The sequence below is a fragment of the Carcharhinus amblyrhynchos genome, chromosome 18 (assembly GCF_965287045.1).
Source record: "Carcharhinus amblyrhynchos chromosome 18, sCarAmb.v2.hapA, whole genome shotgun sequence".
NCBI classification, from domain to species: Eukaryota; Metazoa; Chordata; class Chondrichthyes; order Carcharhiniformes; family Carcharhinidae; genus Carcharhinus; species Carcharhinus amblyrhynchos.
This window is the reverse complement of record NC_137341.1, coordinates 3,797,609-3,821,005: the sequence shown is the minus strand read 5'-3', so window position 1 is coordinate 3,821,005 and position 23,397 is coordinate 3,797,609. Positions and strand designations below refer to the sequence as shown.

The following is a 23,397-nucleotide window of genomic DNA, read 5'->3' as shown; positions in this document are numbered from 1 at the left end:
CTTTTGATAATAGGATGACCAGAACTGCACACAGCATTCCAAGTGTGGCCTTACCAATGTCTTGTACAACTTCAACAAGACATTCCAACTCCTGTATTCAATGTTCTGACCGATGAAACCAAGCATGCCGAATGCCTTCTTCACCACTCTGTCTACCTGTGACTCCACTTTCAAGGAGCTATGAACATGTACCCCGAGATCTCTTTGTTCTGTAACTCTCCCCAGTGTCCTACCATTAACTGAGTAAGTCCTGTCCTGGTTCAAACTATCAAAATGCATCATGTCGCATTTGTCTCAATTAAACTCCATCTGCCATTCGTCAGCCCACTGGCCCAATTGATCAAGTTCTTGTTGCAATTGGAGATAACCTTCCTCACTGTCCACTATGCCACCTATCTTGGTGTCATCTGCAATCTTACTAACCATGCCTCCTATCTTCTCATCCAAATCATTCATATAAATGACAAATAACAGTGGGCCCAGCACTGATCCCTGAGGCACACCGCTGGTGACAGGCCTCCAGTTTGAAAAACAACCCTCTACAACCACCCTCTGGCTTCTGCCCTCAAGCCAATTTTGGATCCATTTAGCTACCTCACCCTGGATCCCGTGAGATTTAACCTTATGCAACAACCTACCATGCGATACCTTGTCAATGGCCTTGCTAAAGTCCACGTAGACAACATCAACTGCACTGCCCTCATCTCCCTTCTTGGTTACCCCTTCAAAAAACTTAGTCAAATTTGTGAGACATGATTTTCCACTCACAAAGCCATGCTAACAATTCTTGATCAGTCCTTGCTTCTCTAAATGTCTTTAGATCCTGTCTCTCAAAATACCTTCCAACAATTTACCCACCACAGATGTGAGGCTCACTGGCCTGTAGTTCCCAGGTTTTTCCCTCCATCTCTTTTTAAACAAAGGCACAACATTTGCCACCCTCCAATCTTCAGGCACCTCACCCGTGACTATCGATGATTCAAATATCTCGGCTAGGGGACCCGCAATTTCTTCCCCAGCCTCCCACAATGTCCTGGGATACGCTCCATCAGGTCCCGGGGATTTATCTACCTCGATGCGCAACTCAACAAGTAAACGGGATCTCGAGCAGAAGGTACACAGGACTGGAGGGGGAGGCCTCCATTAGTGCTGACTCAGTCGCAGCTTCTCATGCCTGCTGCCCTAAGTCTGCAAGTCAACTTAATCGGTGCCGACCTCCACAGTCGGGAATTCCGATCGTCCGCACATCCCTGGGAAATCTTGCGAGCGGCAGCATTGCACGATCGATCCATCCCCAGATATCTCCCCCAGCAAAGCCCTGCTGTTTCCCTAGCCCATTCCCCCACTCCTATCCTACTCCGAGGAGGGTCAGCCCCGTGTGTGCTCTCCAGCTCCCGTTTGTACTGAGGGAGTTGTTGACTCTCTCTTCCCCATACACTCTGAAACGGGATTGTGTGACGTTGGGAATCACAGAGTTAAAAGCTGCATCCAGGCACTCTGTAACGCAGGCTACGGGCGAAGAGTAAACAGTTGGATGCTAGCACTCTGACCCCCTGGCTCCAACTTACGACGACCAAAGCGAAATATCGTGTGAGTCTCTCGGTTTAGTTTTACAACATCTTATCTCATGTAAGTGCAGGTTTACCATCACCATCTGCTCACTGTGAAACATTGACAGATTCAGCAGATGTCCGAGTTATCTTATTTACCACTGAGACCATTTTATTGGCTCGCTTTTACGGCTGCCGATCTTTCAGAACACCACAAAGAATTTTCAAACGTAACTCTGACGATAAACATTAGTGAGCAACACATTTTATTGTACAGAAGAAGAAAATACAAGATTACTAAAAGTTCGGTTACAGCAACTGGGTTTTTGGAACCGTCAAGCTGAATTCGACTGATGATAAAATAGTTTGATGTTGCATTAATGCTGGTAACTGTGTATTCAAAAATATGTGATACAGATTTCAAAAGCGTTCATGTTTTTTGGAATTGTGCACAGAGATATCTATTCATCATCTGTATTGTTGGATGATATGCAAGAAATAATTTGTTGGATAAATTTGAGAGGCAAACATGATTTTAATTTGAATTAATGGTTGGGAAATAGGTCTTAAAAGTAGCATACACATAAACTTGCAATTTTTATACAAGGGGGGGTCTAATTGAATACACGAATCCTACAGGGCAGAAGAAGGCCATTCAGCCCATCCACTTTGCACTGGCCACAATCCCACCCATGCTCTATCCCCACAACCCCATGCATTTACCCGAGCTAGTCCCCCTGACATGAAAGGGCAATTTAGCACGGCTGATCCATCTGACCCACACGTCTTTCGGACTGCAGTAGGAAACCGGAGCACCCGGAGGAAACCCGTGCAGACATGGGGAGAATGTGCAAACTCCACACAGGCAGCGGCTAAGCTGGGAATCGAACCCGGGTCTCTGGCACTGTGAGGCAGCAGTGCTGACCCACTGTGCCTCCATACCGGTCCCCCTGAGAGGCCGAGGTAGAGTGAACGTGGAGACGATGTTTCCCACTCGACAGAGAGACTAGAACTGGATGGCTCAACCTCAGAGGGAAGGGATATTCCGTTAAAACTGAGATAAGAGGAATTTCTTCAGCCAGAGGGCGGTGAATGTGCGGAACTCATTGCCAGGTCACTGAGTGGCTTTAAGACAGATAGATAAGTTCTTGGTCAATAAGAACTTCAGGGGTTATGGGGAAAAGCAGGAGACTGGGGATGAGAAAAATATATTCCATGATTGAATGGGGGAGCAGACCTGATGGGACAAATGGCCTCATTCTGCTCCTAGGTCTGATGATCTTATGAAATCGCACTTGCACAAAACATCAGCATGAACGCGATTTACATGTGGAGCCAATATTCCAGGCATCATTCCACCCTTTTCGTTCTGTAATATGTCACTTTGCCGGGTACAAGAAGATTCTGTAAGCAGCAACACAAGCTTTGCCTTTTGATTCTTTCGTGCATCCCCCTGGAAACCACAGTGTCTGGGAGGAAACCCACGCAGACGCGGGGAGAACGTGCAGACTCCACACAGACAGTGAACTGAGCCGGGAATCGAACCCGGGTCCCTGGCGCTGTGAGGCAGCAGTGCTGACCACCGTGCCACCCTGGGGAAAAGCTGGAGAACGTCACCAGTTTTTCGGCAGCTCTGCTGCAGCCACTGGGGCAACGCCGTGAGGGAGTGCGAGGACAGGAACAGGCAGGCGCTAAGAGAATGCAGAGGGGTTAACTCAATATTTGAATGCACAATGGCAGGCTTTGGCTTAGAAATTGGTTGGTACCCAGTGCTACAATGTCGAGATAAACCTTGTGAGGGGTAAGTCAAGTTAGAAAGATATTGGATTATGACTGGAGGGAGTCCCAGCAGGTGAGTAACTGCATTTAATAGGGTTTGGAGCATGTCAAGAATAAAACGGTTTTAAAAGTAATTATATGTTTAAAATGGGACATAGCTCCCTCTCAGATGTGTCCAATGACATAAAGTGGGGTGGCACAGTAGCACAGTGGGTTAGCACTGCTACTTCACAGCTCTAGGGACCGCGGTTAGATTCCCGGCTCGGGGTCACTGTCTGTGTGGAGTTTGCACATTCTCCCCGTGTCTGCGTGGGTTTCCTCCCACAGTCCAAAGATGTGCGGGTTGAGCTGATTGGCCATGCTGAGAAATTGCCCCTTGGTGTCCAGTGTAGGTTAGAGGGGTGAGTGTACGGGATATGGGGGTCAGGCCTGGGTGGGATTGTGTTCAGTGCAGACTCGAAGGGCCTCTTCCAGCACTGTAGGGTTTCTACGAAATGTACCCTGTCTTGGTTGAAATGTTTGTATAAAAGTGATGCTGAGAACTTAAATAATGCGGAACGTATTCTCTTACTTAGTCTAATTTAACAGCACAGATGAGCAATGGATATCACGTTTTTAATGTATTTCATAGTTGCGAGTTTCCACAGTCCTTTACTTCCTCATTGTCAGTTTCAAAACATTAAAGCTGTCGAACAACTGGGCTCAAATTGCTGACCCTGTTAGTCATGGCATCGGTGGGGTGATGCTATCATGAAGCAAGACATTAATCAGCTGTGAGCAATGAAGCTGCATCAGCCCCAAGGTTCTTGTAGCAACTTTCGAGATAACTGTAAATGATGTTGAAGATCTTCACCCACGATTCGCGGATCTGCGGTGTAAAGGCACTGCCCAATGATTCTTCCAGGATCTTCACGATAATATTAAATATAATCTGCAACAGCAAAACAAAAAGTCGGGAAAGAAAATCTTCAGTGGTACACAGTTGACTCGGTGTAATAAGTCTTCGGAGTCCCTTCACCAATCTCCCTTTGTTTCCAATCCCAACGGCAGCGCACAGAGTGCTCGCAGTCAGCGGTCTATCTCCGGGGGCGCCAGAGGGACGGACACTCCCAGTTAAATACAAGGAAAAGACTCCTTGGGCGGCACGGTAGCACAGTGGGTTAGCACCGCTGTTTCACAGCTCCGGGGTCCCGGGTTCGATTCCCGGCTCGGGGTCACTGTCTGTGTGGAGTTTGCACGTTCTCCTCGTGTCTGCGTGGGTTTCCTCCCACAGTCCAAAGATGTGCGGGTTGGGTTGATTGGCCATGGTAAGAAATTGCCCCTAAGTGTCCAGGAATGTGTAGGTTAGAGGGATTAGTGGGTATAATATGTAGGGATATGGGGGTAGGGCCTGGGTGGGATTGTGTTCGGTGCAGACTCGATGGGCCGAAGGGCCTCTCTCTGCCCTGTAGGGTTCTATGATTCAGCCCATCGAGTCTGCACCGACAACTATCCCACCCAGGCCCTATTCCTATCACCCTACATATTTACCCTAATAATCCTTCCCACACTCGGGTCAATTCAGCCAATTAACCTCAGCCGCACATTTCTGGACTGTGGGAGGAAACTGGAGCACTTGGAGGAAACCCACGCAGACACAGGGAGAACGTGCAGACTCTGCACTGACAGTGACCCAAGCCGGGAATCGAACCCAGGTCCTTGGCGCTGCGAGTCAGCAGTGCGAACCACTGTGCCGCTGCATCTGTCACGGTGAAATGACATTGATTACATTTTTCAGCCACCATAAAATATTTGGACTTTGCATTCTCCACTTATGACACCAAAGTCAACTGATGCAATCATCACAAGACATCTGTTGCTGAGTTATTAATGATATGTTTTAGTTTATCCGCAAAGTAATTTTTTTGAGTGCTGCCAAGTTGTGCTGGAAAGTCAACACATTCAAATTACAGCGCTCATTTACAGAGACGATCTGATAGTACTTTTGGGCAGATTTATCCGAGGTTTCCAATTAAACATTGACAAGCTCTCCCCGACGCTGGCTCGTTAAGTGTACACTGCAATTTTCAAACATTATCGCAGCTCAAAGATCAGCACTGTCCTATTCAAATCCACGGTGAGTCAGCTTTTTATCCTCAAATTAGGTCAGATTTCACCGTGAATTCAAAGGGGCACCAAGCCGAGACTTACCCGAAAGTTGTGCACGTTTATTTTGTGCACATAGACATGACGTTCCGCCATGGTCTTCAGAATAGCGCACGCGGCATCCCAATCGTCCAACTTCTCAAAGATGTCGTTCAGTTTGTTCATCACCTGTTTGCCGTGCCTTTTGATCTGAGCGGACTGCTGCATTTCTTCTGGGTTTGAAATGTTCTTAAAATTCTTGAAGTACTTCTTTGTTTCAGGATAATCCGTGAATAATCTGCACAAGACGAAGATTTTCTTTTCAAAATCGGCAATGTTTGTTTCGTTTACGTCGATTTGTTTATGAGTCACAAGGACGCTGACGTTAATGAATCTCTGAGTTGCCACACTCCGGGGCCTGTTCGGGTACACTGAGGGCAAATTCGGCACGGCCAATGCACCCAACCAGCACCAGTTCAGACTGTGGGAGGAAACCCACGCAGACACGGGGAGAATGTGCAGACTCTGCACAGTCAGTGACCCAAGCCAGGGATTGAACCTGGGTCCCTGGTGCTGTGAGGCAGCAATGCTAACCACTGTACCACCACGCGTCCTATATATATGAAATACATGTACATACGTATAGGCTGGGATTCTCCAGCCATTCACACTGCCACTGCCAGTGAGGATGGAGAACTTGGCGCTCACCGCAGCGGGTCTGGAGAATCGCGCCGGTGTGAATCTCGGCCATATTATCCAGGAGCTTCCGGCTGTTTTGGCCACCAGGATTTTCGGTCCCGGTGCCTGGTGTTGCACAGAACAGGGAATCCCGTTAACAGTGGCAGGATCGGCCAACGGCAGGGTGCGTCCACCGCTACGAGACATGCCATGGGGGGCCAAGGGATGGAAAATCCCGCCTATTAATCACCTAAACTTGAATGTACTCTTTCGAAATTTGTGGCTGACATTTGGAGGGATTGCAAATTGTGACGAGAACTGTGACAAAATCGATGTTAATGTCTTGTCAATTACATTATTAAGTTTGAGAGAAAAGGTGATGGCTACTCATGATCTTTAAGCACAGATCGATCAGAGATTGACACAGCGAGGGCTGTCATTTAATGATTATTGGTTTTATAAAAATAATAATAGGAGTCGGGAGGTAATGCTGCAGCTTTATAAGACCCTAGTCAGACCCCACTTGGAGTACTGTGCGCAGTTCTGGCCGCCTCACTACAAGAAGGATGTGGAAGCTATTGAGAGGGTGCAGAGGAGATTTACAAGGATGTTGCCTGGATTGGGAGGCATGCCTTATGAAGATAGGTTGAGGGAGCTCGGTCTCTTCTCCCTGGAGAGACAAAGGTTGAGAGGCGACCTGATAGAGGTTTATAAGATGTTGAGAGGTATAGATAGGGTGGATTCTCGGAGGCTATTTCCCAGGGCTGAAATGGTCGCCACGAGAGGACACAGGTTTAAGGTGCTGGGGAGCAGGTATGGAGGAGATGTCAGGGGTAAGTTTTTCACTCAGAGGGTGGTGAGTGAGTGGAATCGGCTGCCGTCAGTGGTGGTGGAGGCGAACTCCCTGGGGTCTTTTAGGAGACTTCTGGATGAGTACATGGGATTTAATGGGATTGGGAGTTATGGATAGGCCTGGTAGGTATGGATATGATCGGCTCAACTTGTGAGCCGAAGGGCCTGTTTGTGCTGTAGTGTTCTATGTTCTAATATAAATAGGGCTACCCTCACTCCCCATCTGTTCAATTTATTGGTGATTCGTTTTACTTTAATTAGAGGATATGTCCCTTGAGGAACTGCCACGCCTCCCCTCTTTAAATAGCTTATTTTATGAATAACTGGCTTATTTATACCTACAAGAACAGATAAACAGGGGATTGCCTCGCCACGGGTTGTCACCTGCTCCATTTTTGTTCAATTCACTGGTTTCCATTCGAATTAAAATAGGGGAGAGCTGGGACACTGATTGGAGCGGGAGGAGCGCTGTCAATAAACCTTCTCAATCAGGGAGAGCGCCTTCGCCAACCGGTTTGGATCCCATGACCGATAAACAGGACAGTGGGATGGGTAGGCACACGACAAATGGAAGGTAATCCAGACAAGCGTGCGAGTGAGTCATATTGCGAGGGAGAAGACAGAAAATAAAGTGTGCGATTCTAAGTGGGGTACAGGAGAGCCTGGGGGTGTTCGTGAACAAGTCATGTATTAGGAAAAGCAAAAAGCCAAGTGGGTTAGCAAAGATTGGAGATGCTGGGAGAATACCAGCATTGAGTTAAATGACCCCAAATCAAGCTTACAAGCTAACGAGGAACAGTTTACACACATCTGATTGCAATAAGAGATTTAAAACAAGTGATAATGATTTCAACACATATTAGATGTTTCAACTGTATTTTATAGAAGTAATTGTGCACTTCAGCCAAGAGCAGGTTGCTGCGAGGCATGATGGTATCAGGACATGCAAACAGAACCACATTCTGAGAGAACAGTGAAACCTCAGAATGTGCATTCTTCGTAGAAGAATGAGGGGAGATTTGAAAGGGGTGTATAAAATTATGACGGGTATAGATAGAGTGAGTGCAAGCAGGCTTTTTTCATTGACGCTGGGGGAGAAAAAAAAACAGACAGCGTGGGTTAAGGGTGAAGGAGGAAAAGTCTAAAGCAAATATTAGGGGGGCTTCTTCACACAGAGAGTGGTGGGAGTGTGGAATGAGCTGCCAGATGAAGTGGTGAGTGTGGGCTCATTTTTAACATTCAAGAAAAACTTGGATGGGTACGTCATAGAATCATAGAACCCTACAGTGCAGAAAGAGGCCCTTCGGCCCATCGAGTCTGCACCGAACACAATATCCCCATATCCCTACATACTATACCCACTAATCCCTCTAACCTACACTACGGGGCAATTTCTTAGCACGGCCAATCAACCTAACCCGCACATCTTTGGACTGTGGGAGGAAACCGGAGTACCCGGAGGAAACCCACGCAGACACGAGGAGAATGTGCAAACATCCACACAGACAGTGACCCAAACCGGGAATCGAACCCAGGACCCTGGAGCCGTGAAGCAGCAGCGCTAACCACTGTGCTACCGTGCCGCCCATGGCTGAGAGGGGTGCGGAGGGATATGGTCCAAGTGCAGGTCAGTGGGACGAGGCAGAAAAATGGTTCGGCACAGACAAGAAGGGCCAGTTTCTGTGCTGTAGTGTTCAATGTTCTATGTTCTTAGCATCAAGAATTGCGAGCAGTAAGGTTCTCAGGGCTGCTTATGAATAAAATTATTCACTATACAGATAAGACAATGCCTTCTCAGGCGGGAGAACGTGCATTAGTCTGATACGGCTGATGGTATGGAGGAAAATCGTGGGAAGATTAACTTTGCCCTCATTAGTTGGAGACCTTGCCAAATGGAATTTTGTCCTTTATCGCTGGAGGGATGGAGTTTAAAAACAGCGAGGTTATGTTGCATAAGGTGCTGGTGAGGCCACATCTGGAGTACTGTGTACAGTTTTGCTCTCCTTTCTTGAGAAAGGATATACTGGCACTGGAGGGGGCGCAGAGGAGATTCACTAGGTTGATTCCAGTGTTGAGAGGGTTGGACTAAGAGGAGAGACTGAGTAAACTGGGACTACACTCATTGGAATTCAGAAGAATGAGAGAAGATCTCATAGAAACATGTAAGATTATGATTGGAATAGATAAGATAGAAGCAGAGAGTTTGTTTCCACTGGTGGGTGAAACTAGAACTAAGGGGGCATGGCCTCAAAATATGGAGGAGCAGATTTAGGACTGATTTGAGGAGGAACTTCTTCATCCAAAGGGTTGTGAATCTGTGGAATTCCCTGTCCAGTGAAACAGTTGAGGCTCCCTCATTGAATGTTTTTAAGGCAAGGATAGGTAAATTTTTGAACATAAAGGAATTAAGGGTGATGGTGGGTAAGTGGAGCTGAGTCCACAAAAAGATCAGCCATGATCTTATCGAATGGCGGAGCAGGCTCGAGGGGCCAGATGGCTTACTCCTGCTCCTAGTTCTTATGTTCTTCAATCTGGGTTGCTAAGCAATAGAGAAAGTTGAGTCAGCAATAGGGGAGGAAGCATCCGGATTCTACAGACCAATGAAATCCCATGATGTCAGAGGGTAAAACGCAGTTGGCTAAACAGATGTTGTTAATGATTTATGTGTATTGATTCAAAGCTAATGGAAGGCTGGAGAATTTGATAAAAGAAATGTACAATTGATCTATCTTAAGCATCGTACGCCAGAGTTTATTGGAGATATCAGGTTGCTCCATGTCTGCAGGGGCCTAGGACTCTTGGGTAATCTCTCCCTGTGACTCGCTGGTCAAGGAAAAAAATAGGTCTCCAAACTGGGATCATGCTGTTTGTGAGCCTTTGTATTGGCTGAAGTTTCGGCGATACCCAGCCACCTCGCAAACCCCGCTAACATTGTGGAAAGCAACAGACAGGTTAAGAGAGTGATTAGAACAGAAGAACATGAGAAATAGGAGCAGGAGTGGGCCATCTCGCCCTTCGAGCCTGCCCCGCCATTCAATAAGATCATGGCTGATCTGAAGTGGATCAGTTCCACTTTCCCGCTTTCTCCCCATAACCCTTAATTCCCCTGTCTATCAGAAACCTATCTACCCGTGACTTAAATATATTCAGTGAGGTAGCCTCCACCACTTCAACAGGCAGAGAATTCCAGAGATTCACCACCCTTTGAGTGAAGAAGTTCCTCCTCAACTCTGTTCTAAACTGCCCCCTCGCCACCTTATTTTGAGGCTGTGCCCTCTAGTTCTGTTTTCCTTTCTAAGTGGAAAGAATCTCCCTACCTCTACCCTATCTATCTCCTTCATTATCTTATAAGTCTCTATAAGATCCCCCCTCAGCCTACTAAACTCCAACGAGTACAGACCCAATCCATTGAATCTCTCCTCATAAGCCAACCCCCTCATCTCCGGTATCAGCCTGGTGAACCTTCTCTGTACTCCCTCCAAGGCCAAAATATCCTTGCGCAAGTGCGGCGACCAAAACTGCACACAGTACTCCAGCTGCGGCCTCACCAGTGCCCTGTACAGTTGCAGCAAGACCTCCCTGCTTTTATATTCAATCCCCCTCGCTATAAAGGCCAACATCCCATTCACCTTCTTGATCACCTGCTGCACCTGCAGACTGAGATTTGTGCACAAGGACCCCTAGGTCCCTCTGCACCGTAACATGCTGCAGCTTTTCACCCTTTACATAATAATCCCTCCTACTATTCTTTCTACCAAAATGGATAACCTCACATTTGCTAACGTTATACTCCATCTGCCAGGTCCTCGCCCACTCGCTCAGCCTATCCAGATCCCTCTGCAGACTTTCTGTGCCCTCCACGCAATTTGCTTTTCCACTCATCTTTGTGTCAATGAATAGGAGAGCATAGAAACAAGAAAGTTATAATATAGTTACAATTCTGTGAAACACTGGTTCAGCCTGAACCTGAGTACTGTGTCCAATTCTGGGCAATGCGCTTTCAGAAGGGTTTAAACATATCTGAGGGGTGCTGGAGAGATTCACAGACAGGGCTCTGGGAATGAAGGACTTCAGTTTCGTGGAGAGGTCAGAAAAGCTGGGGTTGTTCCCCTTGTTGAAGAGAACTAAGAAGAGATTTGATCGAGATATTCAAAATCAGGTAGTCTGAGCAGAGGTAAGGCAGAAGCAGAGGTCGATAGATTCTTGACAAGGAAGGGAATCAAATGTTATTGGGGGTAGATAGGAATGAGGAACTTGAAACACGATCAGATCAACTGTGAACAGGGTGGAGGGGCCAAATGGCCTATTCTGTTCCAATTTTGTACGTTCACATCATAGATAAGAAGAAACAATTCTATTCATGGTAAGATTTTGAAGCAGAGAACAGTGATTTATGATAACATTGTTATGCAGCAAGTGATTAGGATCTGGTATGTACTGCCTGAGAGTGTAGCGGGACAGACAGAATGGATTGTGTGTGACTGTGGTAAAGATAGATTAACAAATGAGTGGTTAGGATCTGGTATGTACTGTGTGAGTGTGGTGGAGGCAGATTCACACAGCGAGTGGTTAGGATCTGGAATGTACTGTGTGAGAGTGTGGTGGAGACAGATTCACACAGCGAATGGTTAGGATCTGGAATGTACTGTGTGAGAGTGTGGTGGAGACAGATTCACACAGCGAATGGTTAGGATCTGGAATGTACTGTCTGAGAGTGTGGTGGAGACAGATTCACACAACGAATGGTTAGGATCTGGAATGCACTGTCTGAGAGTGTGGTGGGGACAGATTCACACAGCGAGTGGTTAGGATCTGGAATGTATTGTGTGAGAGTGTGGTGGAGACAGATTCACACAGCGAGTGGTTAGGATCTGGAATGTACCGTCTGAGAGTGTGGTGGAGACAGATTCACCCAGCGAGTGATTAGGATCTGGAATGTACTGTGTGAGAGTGTGGTGGAGACAGATTCACACAGCGAGTGGTTAGGATCTGGAATGTACTGTGTGAGAGTGTGGTGGAGACAGATTCACACAGCGAGTGGTTAGGATCTGGAATGTACTGTGTGAGAGTGTGGTGGAGACAGATTCACACAGTGAGTGGTTAGGATCTGGAATGCACTGTCTGAGAGCGTGGTAGAGACAGATTCACACAGCGAGTGGTTAGGATCTGGAATGTACTGTCTGAGAGCGTGGTAGAGACAGATTCACACCGCGAGTGATTAGGATCTGGAATGTGCCATCAGAGACTATGGTGAAGGATTTCAAAAGGGAATTAGATAATAACTTGAAGAGCACTTCTGAGGCTGCCGAGGTCAGGATGTCAGCTAAAAGCAAATTGCTGCAGATGCTGGAATCTGAGTCAGCTAGACTCAAAACGTCAGCTCTTTTCTCTCCTCATAGATGCTGCCAGACCTGCTGAGATTTTCCAGCATTTTCCCTTTTGCTTTCACCAGGGTGCTGCCTGGGATGGAACATCTGAGCTGTGAAGAGTAACCGGACAGGCTTAAGTTGTTTTCTTTGGAGAGTGCTGAAGTGGGGTCATGACTGAGGTGTATCAGATTATGAGGGGTACGGAGAGGTTGGAAAGGAAGCAGCTTTAGTTGAAGGATTCATAACAAGGGGGTGAATTTTTAAGGTGAGGGGCAGGAGGTTTCGAGGAGATTTAAGGAGAGATTTTTCACCTCGAGAGTGGTGGGAGTGTGGAATGCGCTGGGAGGGTAGTCGAGGTAGGAAACTTCACAACCATTAAAAGTTACATGGATGAGCACTAGAAATCATAGAACCCTACAGTGCAGAAAGAGGCTCTTCGGCCCATCGAGTCTGCACCAAACACAATCCCACCCAGGCCCTACCCCCATATCCCTACATATTATACCCACTAATCCCTCTAACCTACACATTCCTGGACACTAAGGGGCAATTTCTTAGCATGGCCAATCAACCTAACCCGCACATCTTTGGGCTGTGGGAGGAAACCAGAGCACGCGGAGGAAACCCGCGCAGACACAAGGAGAATGTGCATACTCCACACAGACAGTGACCCGAGCCGGGAATCGAACCCAGGACCCTGGAGCTGTGAGGCAGCAGTGCTAACCCACTGTGCTACCGTGCTGCCCACGGCAGCATGAAATGTCATAACACTCAAGGCTATGGGCCAAGCTTTAGTGTGGTTTTGCCAGTGCAGACTCGATGGGCTGAAGGGCCTCTCCTGTTCTAACGACTCTATGAAGGAAATTGCTGGGCTGGGGGGAAAGGTCCCAGGAGTGGGGCTAGCAGTGTTGCTGGTGCAGGGGACCTGCAGAGTTACAATGGACTGACACTCCTCTGTGCACTTGACCATTCTGTGATTCTAAGTACAAAGCCTTGAGGTTTTATTTTGACTGAAATAGAATGCTTTCTGACTTTAAACCCAACCTGAAAAGCAAAAAATCAATAAAATGTTCAGTAATAGTTTCCAAAATCTCAATCGAATAGAAATGCAATGATAATCTGTTACCAAGGACAGAGGGAGTTGCTGATTACTCTTGCCCCAACTCCAAATAAAGGAATAAGGGAAGTGGCAGATGGAGACAACCTTAAAATAGGATCAATCGGTGAGAGTTGTTGGAAGGGTTAACAATGGGTCTTTTGGATATCTCATTGATGAACATGAGTCAGCTTTCCTGAGCTCTGTCTTCAGCTCTCTCTCACGGTCCTGTATTAAAAGGGAAAATCTATACATGGAAAATGAAGATCTACAAGGGACAGTTTCCTTTGCAAAATGCACTTGCTTCATGAGAAAGCACACAATCGATCAAAAAGTCACAGTTCCAGCAAACAGCCAGTTAGTAATTTGCAGATAGTATTTGTGGGTTCATTCAGCAACTCACAAGCTAACATCTCGACTCAAAACGTCCAGAATGGCACAGATTGAATAAAGTATCAGAAAGTTAGGTCAGAAATCATAATCTACAGAGCAGAAAGAGGCCATTCGGTCCAATGAGTCTATACCGACCACAATCTCACGCAGGCCCTATTCCCACACATTTACCCTGCTAATCCCACTGACTCTGGGATCAATTTAGCCTGGCCAATCCACCTAACCCGCATGTCTTTGGACTGTGGGAGGAAACCAGAGCACCCGGAGGAAACCCACACACGGGGAGAATGTGCAGACTCTGCACCGACAGGAGCGCGAGGCTGGAATTGAATCCGGGTCCCTGGCGCTGTGAGGCAGCAGTGCTAACCACTGTGCCACCGTGCTCTCTGGCTCTCTAATAGCTATCCTGTGGATATAATCTGAGAAAAATGAGTGGAACTGCTGGCTTTTTATCATGGACTTGCAGGGAGATTCGAAGAAGCAAATACCCCACAATCATTTAAGAACTAATTTGATGCTGCAGTGGTGTGGCTGGACGGTTGAACTAAATTAATGGCTTTGATTGTCTATAATTGTCTGCTGATCTTTGTAAGCTCTGTAGGGGATCAGTGCCTGCAGAATGGTGGATAGAGAATTTTCCTCGTGTTCATTAATGATGCTTTAATTACTTATTAGCAGCTTGTGAACACCGCCTGCTCAGAAACATTATTTGGGATCAATCCCCATCCAGCTATAAGAATTATTTAACATAGATTTAAAAGCTAAAAAAAATGATTTTATAGCAACCTACTACATTTATTTAACGAAAGCTGAACAATACAATTACGACATTTAAAAGACATCCAGACAGGTACATGGATGGGCAAGCTTTAGGAAGATATGGGCCAAATGGGACTAGTTCAGTTTGGGAAATCCTGGAGGGTTGGGCTGAAGGGCCTGTTTCTGTGCTGCATATCAGTTTATTTATTCACGTCGCACTGCAATGAAGTTCCTGTCAAAATCCCCGAGTCGCCACACTCCGGCACCTGTTCGGGTCCACTATGGGATAATTTCGCCTGGCCAATGCGCCCTAACCAGCGTGTCGTTTGGACTGTGGGAGGAAACCCACGCCGACACGGGGAGAACGTGCAAACTCCACACAGACAGTGACCCAAGGCCGGGAACTGAACCCGGGCCCCTGGCGCTGTGAGGCAGCAGTGCCAACCGCTGTGCCACCATGCTCTCTGACTCTACAGCAGCTATCCTGCGGGTATAATTTACTTTTTAATTTCAAAGGGGTTTTGCCAAAGTTCCAATATATATAAGATGCATAGAGTTCATGAAGGTTTATTGGAGGTTGTGGTAGATTGTAAAAAGCTTTATCTAAGATTAATGGGAAAACTATTCTGAATTTGCTTCTGTTTGTGATTATAGAGAAGGATAATTATCATAAGGTTCTAAATGTTGTGGACGTTATAACGACATAACAGATTGATAGCATTTGACTGAATGGATGGGCACAAAACAGGAAGATCGATCTCAGTGTAGATAAAGGCATACATATGGTAACAGGAAACATGTAGCATCTCTGCACAATGAAGAGGTGTCAATAGCAAAGTTGGAAGAAACAAAGGCAGCTCGGTGTACTGAATATCTCAACAAAGTTACTGCCTTTGTGACGGTGCGAAGTAACGTGTTGGAAACTCACTATCTCTCTCACGTTTGAGACCAATCTCCCTTAAGTGTGTTGTGAATCTTATCAATGAAACCATCCAAGTCATTTGCTTTCGCTTGAGAATGTCTTAACATAAGAACATAAGAAATAGGAGCAGGAGTCGGCCATCTAGCCCTTCGAGCCTGCCCCGCCATTCAATAAGATCATGGCTGATCTGAAGTGGATCAGTTCCACTTTCCCACTTTCTCCCCATAACCCTTAATTCCCCTGCCTATCAGAAACCTATCTACCCGTGACTTAAATATATTCAGTGAGGCAGCCTCCAGCACTTCAACGGGCAGAGAATTCCAGAGATTCACCACCCTTTGAGTGAAGAAGTTCCTCCTCAACTCTGATCTAAACTGCACCCCCCCCTTATCTTGAGGCTGTGCCCTCTAGTCCTACTGTCCTTTCTAAGCAGGAAGAATCTCTCTGCCTCTACCCTATCCATCTCCTTCATTATCTTATACGTCTCTATCAGATCCCCCCTCATCCTTCCAAACTCCAACAAGTACAGACCCAGTCTATTTAGTCTTGTATGTCTTCATACAAGTCGAAATGCATCCTTTATCATCCTGAGATTTGGTGCAGTCAGATTTCTGTGGTAGTTCTGGACTCACCTCGGGTGAAATAGTATGGTCAAGGGGGGTAAAAGGCAGGGAGGGGTTGTTGGGTGGGTGGGAGCTCCTAGTATGCAGTGAGTGACCTACACACCCAGTTGCCCATACTAAGGTGCAGGCTTTGGTCAGCCCTTGGGCATGGCCAACTAATGGTGAATTAATTCTTGTTAATTGTTAATGAACCTAATTAACGTCTAATTAATTGTTAATTCTGCCCCTGCCGCTATTATATCTGCAACAGGGGAAGGCCCACACCAAGTGGGTAGCGAGCTGCTATCAGAGAAGGGAGGGGTGGATCTCCTTTGAGGGTCCATCAGAGGCAGCCCATCTCCTCCACAAACCCTCTCCTTCACTCTATTCCCCGGGCCGCTCAAAACTACCCCATCCCCTGTCCCCCTCTCGCTCTGCCAACACCCCAGACTGACCTGAAGCACGACCTCCATTTCTCTGGAGGCTGCCTGTGGTCCCAGCACTGGCCACCACTCGGGCTACTGGGACTGCAGAGCTGCCGGCCAATAGGATTGGCCAGCTGCTCTCTCAGGAAGGACATCCTTCCCAGATGGGGCAGAATCTCGTTCGACCTTAGCTAGTTACCCCGTGGAGGGGTATTGGGGTGGGGGGAGGAGGGAGGGGAGTTGGGGGGGAGGGGGTTAGGTGGGCGTGGCGCAACTGGGATTGGCGGGGACGAAATCCCCATTGGCCCCTCGGGCAGGGGGCTGGAAACGCCACCACCTGCAAAAATCCTGCCCCCCTCCCCGACCAAGTCTTCACAAGTGCAAAGTTAACACTGCAGAATTTCAGTGAGGATGAACTCAGGTGAGCTGGACTCGCAGGTCTGCATTTGTTTTAACTGGTAAAAAGAGGCGACACGGCACAATTCTTTAAAACTCGACAAGAGATAATAGCCATTTAATTTTCAGTACATTCAGGAGGTGAATAAAATTCAGTTCTTCACTGACTTTGTACAGTTTATGTGGGTATAATGGCACAGGGGAGATTCCAAGAATAGTTTTAGAATTTTCTTCGTCCAAAGTACTGTGATAGTTGAACTTCTATCACCATTCCAACTGAGATTCCATTCTTCAACACTCTATAAGGGTTTATGAGCAATCACTTCTTGAATATGAGAATGATGCAGCTCTGAAGGAAAGTCATTGTGTGCATCATGGCTTTGTCAGAATATGGAATTCTAAAGAAATGAGTCTATTTCCTCTACGGTCATACTGCAACTTTAAATGGATCCTATTATTATCCTATTTGTTAGTCACAAGTATGCAGACATTAACACTGCAATGAAGTTATGGTGAAAATCCCCTCGTCGCCACACTCCAGTACCTGTTCGGCTACACTGATAGAGAACTGAGCACGGCCAGTGCACCTAACCAGCACATCTTTCAGACTGTGGGAGGAAACCGGAGCACCCGCAGGAAACCCACGGGGACACAGGGAGAATGGGCAGGCTCTGCACAGACAGTGACCCAAGCTGGGAGTCAAACCCTGGTACTGTGAGACAGCAGTGCTCATCACTGTGCTGCCCTTTAACTCAGTCAGATTCCCCCTTCCCTTCGAAATCACCATCATCCTTTCCAGCCACTGCCCTTTCTTTGAACACGTTGCCGTCACCCAACTCTATGGTTCCATCTCCCATAAAAATCCTTCCTAAATCTTCATAGAATCAGAAGAATCCATACTGTGCAGATGGACGCCATTTGTCTCATCAAACCTGCGCCGACAACAATCCCACTCTGGCCCTATCACCACAATCCCATATATTTACCCTACTAATTCCCCTGACACGACAGTGCAATTTCGCATGCCAACCAACATTTTTGGACTGTGGGAGGAAATCGGAGCACCCAGAGGGAACTCACGGGGTAAGGTGCAAACTCCACACAGTCATCCAAGCTAGGAATTGAACCCGAGTCCCTGGCAGCAGTGCTAACTGCTGTGCTGCCCCTGTTTCCAGCTTACCTAGAGCACCAAGGTCACTGTGGACAGTCACTCATGGTGCCATCCTCCAATGATAAGAACGGCAAGAGACATGGAGCAGAGATAGGTAAACGGGTTGGAAGTATAAATGAGCCAAGTCCTAATTGAATGGCTGAATGTATTCATAGGGCTGAGTTGTCCGCCTGTGTAGCTATATTCCCATGATGAATGTCACAGTGCAAAATTGTAGCATTGAGTTGAGTGAGCAGATTACATGAGAAAGAATGAAGTGTAAAAAATAAAGTTTTTGACACAGATAATACAAGACAGAACTCAACAATTTCCTATTCCCACTGTTAGCACTGCTGCCTCACAGCGCCAAGGACCCGGGCTGGATTCCCAGCTTGGGTCAGTGTCTGTGTGGAGTCTGCATGTTCTCCCCGTGTCTGTGTGGGTTTCCTCCGGGTGCTCCGGTTTCCTCCCACAGTCTGAAAGACATGCTGGTTAGTTGCGCTAGCCATGCTAAATTCTCCCTCAGTGTCACCCGAACAGGAGTGTGGTGAGTAGGGGATTTTCGCAGTAAACTGAATCGCACTGCTAATGTAAGCCTACTTGTGACACCAATAAATAAACTTCAAACTTTAAATCAGGAGGCATGATTTTGACCACCTCAATAACTGCACAGATGTTTATCAGCTTTGGATTCCAAAGTCTTTGGCAAACTATGAAATTAAGTCAGAGCACTCTACAAATCTGTCATTCTTTACAAGAACCCTTCTGCGGGAAAGGAAGGGTGGGCACCTCGTAAAGCTGACAGTACCGGTGTGACATTGTATCAACTGATTTTCTTGGTATGCTCCTATCACATACAGAAGAACATATTGGTCATATTGTGGAGTCTGTAAAGGGTATGGTTCCTAGGGAATAAATCTGATTACAGAAGACAGAGTGGAATAGCATCGACGTTGTAAGAATAGATTTAAAAATGAGATTAGGAAAACTATAAAAGTCAAGAATTGTGAGAAGCCAATGAGATGAATCTGAAAGTTTTTTTTTCAAGTTTATTGTCACAAGTTGGCTTACATTAAACTGCAATGAAGTTATTGTGAAAATACCCTAGTTTGCCACACTCCGGCGCCTGTTCGGGTACACTGAAAGCGAACTTATCATGGCTAATGCATCTAACCAGCACGTCTTTGGACTGTGGGAGGAAACCGGAGCACCCGGAGGAAACCCACACAGCTACGGGGAGAATGTACAGAGTCCGCATAGACAGGGACCCCAAACCGGGAATCGAACCCGGGTCCCTGACGCTGTGATTATTAAGTGGCAGTGGAAAGCAATGATAGGTTCATACCTGCTGGGGAAGACCAAGATATTCAGGAACGAAATGTGAGGAAAATACTGGGACATCATCAGAAAAATGGAAGAGATGAACACCAATTACAGAACGACAACAGAATGTTATTTGGGATGAAGTATCTGTGGGAGGAGAATTCTCAAACCCTGTTAGCAATAAATTAGTAGCAAGATTGAAGTTCTAGCAGATCTCTGAAGCCTCATTGCCTCCAGGCCAATATCAGGAGGAATAAGAAGGCCAAACGTAAAGTTGCTGAAATACGTCTGTTCCAACACTGCAAATATTTAGAATACGCTCTTACCTGTTCAATTACCCAGCCTGACATCTGCTTGCACAGTTGGCTTTGGCTTATCTAATCGCAGACACCTTCCCAGTTTTGAAGGGTAAATACAGCGAAACAATTGCCTGAACACAACCGGACTCAAAAGGTCACCTCCACATTCCTCGCTTCTGTGGCCCATAACTAACTATGATATCTGTTAACCCAAATCGGTCAAAGCTTGTCTGAGGCCACGGAGAACAAATACAATGGAAATTTAAGAGTTTCCCTGCGAGGCAGCTGTCCTTTGCGGTGCTAAGTCATTAACATTGCTTTCCAGCCAGGAACCACTGAACCCTTTGTTCCCACCCTAGATGCTTTTAACCAAAAGCCAATGCTATTTAACATCGCACAGAAGCACACTTGTCGCTGCAGGTACTTGCGATTTACTGAGTATTTTCAACAAAGCAATTACTTGTGACATGTTTCACAGTCCAATGGGTGCAGCTGAGATTAAATGGTTTTAGCTACTTTATACAAGAAGAAGAGGAAATGTTTATTTATTAGTAGGCTTACATTAACACTGCAATGAAGTTACGGTGGAAATCCCCCTGCTGGAAATACTCAACAGGTCAGGCAGCATCTGTGGCGAGCAAACTGAATTCCGATAGAATTCAGAAGACAGAGGGCACAATCGTACCTGTTGATCACTCCCCGCTCCCACTGTCAGAGCGATCATAATCAGAGCACGAGCTGTAACCCCCGTGACTTGCCTGGGTTTGCAAAACCTCACTTACTGTACTGTCTGGAGACAATACACATCTCATTAACCTGTGCTCAGTGCTCCTTCCACTCACATTGCCGGCCACTTTAAGACTTGAACAGCAGGTTAGGTGTCAAGATTCGCATTCCAATCAGTAATCTGTAAACTGCCTGTGCTGTTATAGGCTCTGTCGGAGGCCAGAACTCTCCCTTCACCTGTCGAAGAGGGAAACCTCGAAAGCGTGTGAGTTTACTATCAAATAAATCGGTTGGACTTAAACCTGGTGTTGTCAGACTTCTGACAGAGCAATCACAGCCAGCCAAGCCTCCGCTGGGAAAACCCCGCCAACAGTCAGGTTCCAGCCACAGGAACATTGAAAATAGGGGCAGGACGAGGCCACTCAGCCCATCGAACCTGCGTCCCGCAATTCATTATCCGACTCCTGGGTCACACCATCACCCCCCCTTCCCCAAGAACCAGATCATGAAAACAATATTAAATCCTCAATATAAAGGGCGACTCATTCATTCAACCATTCACTTCATGGCACAGAATCGAAATTCCGGCTTTTCCTCTCTCAGTGCCAACATGGTTTTTTTTTGTTTCAGATTCCCAGCGCCTGCAGTATTTTATTTTGCACTCCTGTTTACACCCTGGCCGAGGTTACAAGCATCTCTTTCACACAACAAGTGGCTAAAAATAGATCCTAGTTAGGGAAGGGAAAGAGGGAGGGGATGTACTCTGCCGAGAGAGAGAGAGAGAGAGAGAGAGAGATGCTCAAGGAATGCCCTGACGGATTAAGATAACACGCAGTGACTGAAAGCAGCTGATTTTTCCTCCCCCGCTCCTTCTCACCTCAATACAACTGCTCTGCCGTTTCCTTCGGGATCCGCTGCTAGTTTCTCCCAGATGCCGCGGATGTGAGCTTTGTCAGCCTCGGATATGTCACTCATGGTGGCAAGCGTTCAGTGTGTGTGTGTGTGTGGCTGCAGGGAACCTGTGTGTGTGTGTGTGTGTGTCACTGAGTGAGTGAGTGTCTACTGCAAAGCACACAGCCGACACTCACTTTTAACTAGTTTCAGGGCTCCCTTGCAACATCACGTGGCGAGTGAAAGTGCCGCCCGCCTGTGACTGTGGCAGCAATCACTCAAGATTACTCCCCTGTCTCTCTCTCTCTCTCTCTCTCCCCCCCCCCCCACTCCCTGTGTGTACTTACTTAACACAACAGGAACTTTGCACATTCCACACCATCTGCAAATCCACCCCCACCACCTTCAGGAATCAAAGTGGAAACTGAGACAGAGATTTCGAAACTCCTGCCAATCTGGCACAGTGGTCATTTATAAAACTCCAACTGAATCACAGAAAAGAGGGGTTTTCACACAGAGGGTGGTTGCAGATATGGAAATGAGCTGCCAGAGGAGGTGGCAGAGGCAGGCTCAATTACAACCTTGAAAATACATTTGGACGGGGACATGGAGAGGAAAGGTTCAGGCGGATATGGGCAAATGAGACCAGTTAAGTTTAGGAAACCTGGTTGGCAGGGAGGAGTGGGGCCGAAGGGCCTGTTTCCATGCTGGATATCTCTGTGACTCTATGCAGGTAAAGTCGCCTGTGGACCAGTTGGTTAGGGTCTGACCTCAGAGTCACCTGTGGACCAGTTGGTAAGGGTCTTACCTCGGAGTCACCTGTGGACCAGTTGGTAAGGGTGCCCTCAGAGTCACCTGTGGACCAGTTGGTAAGGGTCTTACCTCGGAGTCACCTGTGGACCAGTTGGTAAGGGTGCCCTCGGAGTCACCTGTGGACCAGTTGGTAAGGGTGCCCTCGGAGTCACCTGTGGACCAGTTGGTAAGGGTGCCCTCGGAGTCAGAAAGAGGCCCTTCGGTCCATCGAGTCTGCACCAAACACAATCCCCCACCCAGGCTCTACCCCAATATCCCTACATATAATACCCACTAACCCACGCATCCCTAGACACTTAGGGGCAATTTCTTAGCGTGGCCAATCAACCTAACCCGCATATCTTTGGAATGTGGGAGGAAACCGGAGCACCCAGAGGTACTCAACTGCTTTATACGCACAAGCGATTGTGACAGTCTGGGAAATATTTATTTATTTGGGTCACAAGTGGGCTTACGTTAAAATGAAGTTACTGTGAAAATGCCCCCCCAGTCGCCACACTCCGGCACCTGTTCGGGTTACACCGAGGGAGAATTTAGCACCTAACCAGCACGTCTTTCGGACTGTGGGAGGAAACCGGAGCACCCGGAGGGAAACCCACGCAGACACGGGGAGAATGTGCAGACTCCGCACAGACAGCGACCCGAGCCGGGAATCGAACCCCGGCACTGCGAGGAAGCAGTGCTAACCACTGCACCCACTGGTTGACAATGACAAGTCTTGTATGAAAGTAACTGTGTAATTAGCTAAGGTGTCAGGTGAAGGTGAATGAATTTAACATTGAGATGTGTATAGCCTTATATCCCTCTCCTCCAAAACAGATGGGCGGCACAGTAGCACCGTGGTTAGCACTGCTGCTTCACAGCTCTAGGGTCCTGGGTTCGATTCCTGGCTCGGGTCTCTGGATGTGCGGAGTTTGCACATTCTCCTCGTGTCTGCGTGGGTTTCCTCTGGGAGCTCCGGTTTTCTCCCACAGTCCAAAGATGTGCGGGTTAGGTTGATTGGCCGTGCTAAAATTGCCCCTTAGTATCCTGGGATATGTAGATTAGAAGGGTTTGCAGGTAAATGCGTTGGGATATGGGGATAGGGCCTGGGTGGGATTGTGGTTGGTGCAGACTCCATGGGCGAAGGGCCCGTTTCTGCATTGTAGGGTTCTATATTAGAAGTCACCTTTCTGGTGGTACCCTTGTCATTTTCTCAGTGTGAAAGACTCCTTTTTTCCCCCTTGGAGTGTCGGAGAATGAGCAGCGAC

General features: G+C 47.2%; 1 protein-coding gene across 1 annotated transcript; it reads right to left on the bottom strand.

The window, feature by feature from the left end:
* Positions 1-1,795: 1,795 nt before the first annotated feature.
* LOC145354792 (cytoglobin-like) lies at positions 1,796-21,579 on the bottom strand. Its single transcript, XM_080206276.1, has 3 exons — positions 21,321-21,579; positions 5,520-5,751; positions 1,796-4,260 (listed from the first exon to the last, which is right to left on the bottom strand). Exons 1-3 carry the CDS (start codon positions 21,416-21,418, stop codon positions 4,093-4,095), a joined length of 498 nt encoding a protein of 165 aa, XP_080062402.1. The 5' UTR covers positions 21,419-21,579; the 3' UTR covers positions 1,796-4,092.
* Positions 21,580-23,397: the final 1,818 nt, after the last annotated feature.